Source organism: Lycium barbarum, chromosome 6 (genome assembly GCF_019175385.1).
Source record: "Lycium barbarum isolate Lr01 chromosome 6, ASM1917538v2, whole genome shotgun sequence".
Taxonomy (NCBI): domain Eukaryota; kingdom Viridiplantae; phylum Streptophyta; class Magnoliopsida; order Solanales; family Solanaceae; genus Lycium; species Lycium barbarum.
In genome coordinates, this window is record NC_083342.1 from 1,487,135 (window position 1) to 1,493,455 (window position 6,321).

Genomic DNA, 6,321 nt, shown 5'->3' on the forward strand with positions numbered 1-6,321 from the left:
GTTAGTAGGAGTAAATACCCAGTAAAATAACGAAGTGCAAACTTATTGATACTGGATGATCATTTTCGTAAGGTGAGCGCTTTTTTACCCGTGGTCTGAATATTTCTTTTGGATTTTAAACTTTAGATTAGGTGGCGACTTTTTAAAATCCAAACAAGTAGTCTAATTTTAAATTAGTGGGTAACTTCTAAAAACTAGGCCACAAAAGTGGTTACTAGTGTAAATCAATCTCGAAATACGTGCAAACTAGCATGAACGCCATCTTTATTATTAAAAACAAAATAGAGATTTTTGCTATATATATATATCACTGTGAAGTCCAACAAAACCCACAAGATAATTTTTATTTTAAAAAAACAAAATTAGCCAGTATAATCACTGTGAAGTCTATGTATAATTAATATTTATTCTTATATAGCACTAATTATACATTAAGTATATACTTACTACGACTACAATCGATTACGGGTAGGCTGGTAAAACCTTTAACAGCCTATCTAGACTTGTTAACAAATAGAGTTTTTGTTAACCTAATGTTAGTCAAAATAATGACTTTGCTTATAAAAACCGTTAGGCCTTAAAATATGAAAACCAACCACAGCTAAAATTAACTATGCTATATAGCACCAACCACACTCCAACATAAGTCTAAATAAAGGCACTGCAAATTTCTTTCATCCAACATATATATTCTCTCATAAAAGCCATAAAGCTCTCAACAAAAGAAAAAAAAAGTCTCAATCTATCTCTTCAAATTTCATTTGTGGAGTTGTAGAAGTCTAACTTGATCGTTTGTATAATAACCATTTGAAGAGGTACATCTCATCTCCATTTTTTTTTCTGATATTGAGGGTGTTTTACATGCATATGTTTTGTTAAGATAGAAAATGAAAATATATAAAGTCAAGATCAGCGTGAACATCTACTTGAGAGAAGAAAAACTGGCATTTTCGGTCTTTTTTTAGTTTGGCTCCTCAGTGTCAAAGTGCACTTTACTAGAAGAACGCAACTGTGCGATGGATGTTCTCGTCGGAATGCCATCAAAAATATAGAATTTCTGATGGAAAGTCTATCGAAAATGTTTCAATAAGCCAATTTCTAATGGATTCTGTCAAAAAAAAATGTTGGAATTGCTCGTCTTTTAGTAGTTAGTCAGAGTTTAGTTTAAGTTGAAATCGTCAAGCATGCGAAAATACATTGTATGCTTAGATACAAAAGTTTTTTGTTTTTGCTAGATATTAAGTTATTACCTTATATAAGTTTCACAAGTTCATGTTCTTGGTTTTGTTATAACTCCATTAAATCACTTAGGTTCATTCACCTTTTCCCAGAAGAGTATTTATTTATATATGAGCCTAAACCTAATAAGGCCTAGAAATATTTGTTACTACTAATACTTTTTGTTTGGTTAATATAACCATCTGGTTTCTCGAATTCACTGGCTTGATTAATTCAGATTAGGTCGAGTACGTAAGAACCTTTTAGGAGGGACACACTCCCTACTAAGGGTTTCTCTGAGACCTATTATCCATCCCACTACCTCCGTTGGTTGTGAAATATTTCTCAACATATTATATTTTCAGATATTTTTAGTGTATGATAAACTATTGTCCTTTTTTTTCCATGTGAATCAATATATCTTTCTCTAATAGTTTTGCTTTTTTTTATTGTGGATGATGCAGATGGGAGAAATGACAAGTTTCCAGTTGGGTGTGGTGGGAGCACTGTTTCTATCAGTAGCATCATCAGTCTCCATTGTTATTTGCAACAAAGCCTTGATGAGTAATCTTGGTTTTCCTTTTGGTAATATTTCATTTTCATTTTATTCAAAAAAAAAAAAAAAAGATATTATAATCTTATCATAGTACTCACCAAACTTTCAATAAGATAACATGCAGATCTATAACTAATATTAGTTGCGCGTACCTAAAAAAATTAATTAGTTGCACTCTCTAAAAGGGGATAATTGCATTTTTTTTATCCATTATTTACTAATGAATTCTGATTTTGGTTCTTGTAATATTTGGCTAAGCATATTTAATCAACCGAAATATTTGTTTTGATCTCTTTATATAGTGGATATCTAATATTTAGGGCATTTTTAGAATTATATCACTCTCACAATATGGAATATCATTACAATTTTAGCATAAACATCGATAATTGAATAGTTTAGCATTTAATTGATAATTTGTTACGTTTGTGAAGATTCACTGTTTGACTAATCAAAGGTGCACTTGTCAATTGATTGAGAGTTAAATGTGCTAAATTAGAAATACTTTATTTACTTCCTACAAATTGCTTATGTAAGAATTAGTATACAAAGAAAGAAATTTTGTCTAATAGTTATAGTGCAAAGAAATTTTGTGTAATAGTTATATAATGCCCTCGGTAAACGTGGGTAGTCAAGTATGGAGCAGATAACTGCTGAAAGCATCTAAATAGCCCTTTTCCAACTTTTCATAGTCTTTGGTAGCACAGCCGAAAGAACAATGGATTCTCTGCCCTGCGGAATCACAAGGACCAAAATTAGAATTTGTTAATATTTGATGGATTAAAAGTACTAAGTAATTAGTTCAAGATCAGTTATTTATTTATTTATTCGCCGGATTAGTTATGTACTGATGTCTATACATTTTTTTATTATAGCCACAACATTAACTAGCTGGCATCTGATGGTGACATATTGCACACTTCATGTGGCACTGAAATTCAATTTCTTTGAGAACAAGCCCATTGACATGAAGACTGTGATGCTCTTTGGCATATTAAATGGAGTATCCATTGGCTTTCTCAATCTTAGCCTTGGCTTTAATTCCATTGGCTTCTACCAGGTATAATATAATATCAATGTCAAACTATACTTATCTATTTAAAATGATGATCTATGAGCAAAAAGAAACCATATGTTTGTCTTGGTACAAAAAAAGAAAACATATGTGTGTACATGTGATGAACAATTTAGAATTGACAAATGGACGGGTCGGGTCAAATTTTGATTGCTTCGGATGATCAAATCAATAAATGAGTCACGATTCAACTTGTCCAAAGTTTTCTTGGGTCAAATAAAGCGTCACGGCACAACCTGTCCAGTGTGGCCCGACCTGCCCTCCTTTTCTATCATTTGCACTTTTGTCCCTTTGGTTGGTCTTTAATTTTAGTCTTTCAAATAGGCTGATTTTTAATTTTTGACCTTCAAAATCGAACTTATGCCTAGAGGGGCATAAGTTACACATCATAATATCCACAAGTTATGTCAGCGTCCTTAAAGAACTTATGCGCCTATAGGCATGAGTTCGATTTTGAAAGGCAAAAATTAAAGACCAGTCCATTTGAAGGAAAACTTTGCAATTACTTGATTTCCTCTTTGGAGAAAAGTGAAAGCTAATGTATTTTCTTGGATTACTAGTTAAGTTCTTCTAAATTTACATGAATTACTTGTTTCAATTTTGATTTGAGTTTGGGTGTACCCAACCCATGGGATTACATTATTCGACCCATGTTGATTCAATAGTTTGATGGATCATTTCAGATTCAACATGTTAGATCATAATTCAATTCATTTAAACTTAGGCGGTTACCAAAAAATGAATTGATTTATCGCCTCTAAATTCATTATGAGTTGACTTTTTCACCCCTAAATTTATTATGTTGTCTTTGCAGATGACAAAACTAGCAATTATACCTTTCACAGTACTATTAGAGACCCTTTTCTTGAAAAAGCAGTTCAGGTAAATCATTTATTCTATATTTTAATTTGCAATATAAATGAAAAATAGTAATCTTGTTGGTTCACTAATAATTGTCTTTCACATAATTGCAGTCAGAATATTAAGTTTGCACTGTTCATTCTGCTGATTGGAGTTGGCATTGCCTCCATCACTGATCTTCAGCTCAATTTTGTTGGAACAGTCCTTTCCCTTCTGGCCATTGTTACAACTTGTGTTGGACAAATTGTATCCTTTTGATGATCTTTACTTATCCTAATATTTAACTTATACACGCTGACCGTCTCGGATTTAAGATTTTTAGTATATGGATCCTGGACCATAACTTTTTTTGTTCATTGGGTTATGGATAGCTTACTTATACATATTAAATAAAGTTTAAACACTAAGTATTTGAGCAAAAGTTATTATTCTGGTTTTGCAAAACCTGTAATTATAACGACAGAGCTATCCCCGATGACAGTGTAACCTTGGGGAGCCAGAGAGTACAAGGGGATTCATTTGAACCTCCTTCGCCGAAAAATTACATTGCATATACAAGATCAAAATTATTTTATAGTATATATTGTAGATGTTGAATCCTCTTGACTTATTGGTGTGTTCATTTTTTTATATTTTAAATTCTTACTGAAAACCTGATTCTGGCATTGAGTGTAACAAGTTTTTATGCTAGTAGTGTATTTTAACTTGCTAAAACAAGTTATTTACTTTATTTTTCTGGCTACAAATCTCTTATGAACGGTTACCTGTATATATATATATATATATATATATATACACACATTTTTATGTGGTGTGAATGTTTTTTCATGATTTGACCTTAATTCTCCAATTCAGCTGACAAACACAATTCAAAAGAGGCTCAACATCTCATCAACACAATTGTTGTACCAATCAGCCCCTTTCCAGGCAGCTATTCTATTTGTGACTGGGCCTTTCTTGGATCAATACCTTACAAAGCAAAATGTTTTTGCCTACAAATATTCTCCTATTGTTGTGGTGAGAAAGCATGTCTCAAATTCTATTTTTTTTTTCTTCAAATATCACTCTATTCATATCCAAATGCCTACTTAAAACAATTTAGACGAGCCTGGCCGTAACCTTTTAATTTGTAGCAGGTGCAAGTATATGCTCAATGTAACAAGTGTATACCAAAAACATGATCGTGTATAATAATTGTAATAATCAGTGATATACACATATTATACTGTGACTATACTGGCTAAATTTTTTAAAACTTAAATAATAGGGTTATTTTTTGCAATGAGCCACTTTGGATTGTTGTGAAATGTAAAGATTCTTAAATAATGCCTATCATCGAACTTATTGATTCTAAATTCAAGATTCGCCTCTACGCTCACATTTTTGCATTTTGTTTTCTCAAATGCAGGGATTTATAGTGCTATCATGTTTGATTGCTGTATCAGTGAATTTCAGCACATTTTTAGTGATTGGAAAGACATCACCAGTGACATATCAAGTGTTAGGCCACCTTAAAACATGTCTGGTTCTTGGATTTGGCTACACGTTGCTGCATGACCCTTTCACTTCAAGGAACATCATTGGAATTCTTGTGGCTATTATTGGAATGGGATTATATTCCTATTTTTGTGTCAATGAAACCAAAAGGAAACAAGGAGACATTTCTTCTCTGACTCAAGTAAGTTTTTCTCGTAAAAATAGTGTTCACTGGCCACTTTTCGGCCATGTTTTTGAAAACTAGACAATTTCACATAATGCTAAATTGAAACTCCATAACAATACTGGAGTTTCTTCTGTGGAATTTAAAACTCCATAATAATTGCTATTTTTCATTTACAAGGGTCGAAAAGTGGCTATTTATGAATTTTACCTAATTTTCTCTTCCTCTCTCCTCCTCGCGATGATTTTGAAGGATATTATACTTTGTGCATAAGTCATTGTACTTTATTCGTGCTAAAATTTGTGCTTTTTTATTGTCGTGTCAGGTTAAAGAGAAAGATACCACTGCACCACTTCTAGCTGGGAAGAATGGCCAAGTTAAAGAAAATAATTCCCTTGTTTAAATTTTAGAGTTGAAATGAAGTTGTTTTCGATTAAAGAGTTTTTATTTTTAATTCAGAGACATTCCACTTGATGGATGTAAATGATTTTTGATTCATAAAACACCCTGCTCCTTTGTTCCAAGATTCTGTCATTGGCTAGATTGTATTTACTTCTTAAATGTAGACAAATGTGATTATAAGAAATTCTTCATTGCCCATAGTGTTTAAATTTTATGTCATGTTTTCAAGACTCAGCAAAATGGTTGATCGACAAATTATAATTTTGGTCTTCGTGATTTTTGGCATATTAAACCTTCAATTAATTGATATGTGCACTTTTGATCCCTCTGATAGGTAATTTTCACAAATTTAATGAGTTATTAATCGCTAAATCATTTAAGTATCGATATTTAATGTTAATTTTTTTTTTACTGTTACTTCATATTTAAAAGTAATGTTGTTCTAAAAATATTGTGAATATCAAATATTTCCTATATAATGAGAACGAATAAATTACTTTGGGCCGAGCATGTTAAAGGCAAAAGTTAATTGTGAATGAGACAATAAAG

At 31.7% G+C, this 6,321-nt stretch overlaps 1 protein-coding gene across 1 annotated transcript; it reads left to right on the forward strand.

Annotated features, from left to right (window-relative positions):
- The first annotated feature begins 650 nt into the window (after positions 1-650).
- On the forward strand, positions 651-5,981 carry LOC132600402 (UDP-xylose transporter 1). The gene is made up of 8 exons (XM_060313542.1): positions 651-815; positions 1,683-1,803; positions 2,650-2,834; positions 3,664-3,731; positions 3,824-3,956; positions 4,566-4,727; positions 5,119-5,388; positions 5,696-5,981. Exons 2-8 carry the CDS (start codon positions 1,683-1,685, stop codon positions 5,771-5,773), a joined length of 1,017 nt encoding a protein of 338 aa, XP_060169525.1. The 5' UTR covers positions 651-815; the 3' UTR covers positions 5,774-5,981.
- Positions 5,982-6,321: the final 340 nt, after the last annotated feature.

Coding starts and splice junctions, on each gene's coding strand:
- LOC132600402 (XM_060313542.1), top strand. CDS start 1,683: ATGGGAGAAATGACAAGTTTCCAGTTGGGTGTGGTGGGAGCACTGTTT. Junction 3,957..4,565: donor CAACTTGTGTTGGACAAATT/GTATCCTTTTGA, acceptor TCTCCAATTCAG/CTGACAAACACAATTCAAAA. Junction 5,389..5,695: donor ACATTTCTTCTCTGACTCAA/GTAAGTTTTTCT, acceptor TTGTCGTGTCAG/GTTAAAGAGAAAGATACCAC.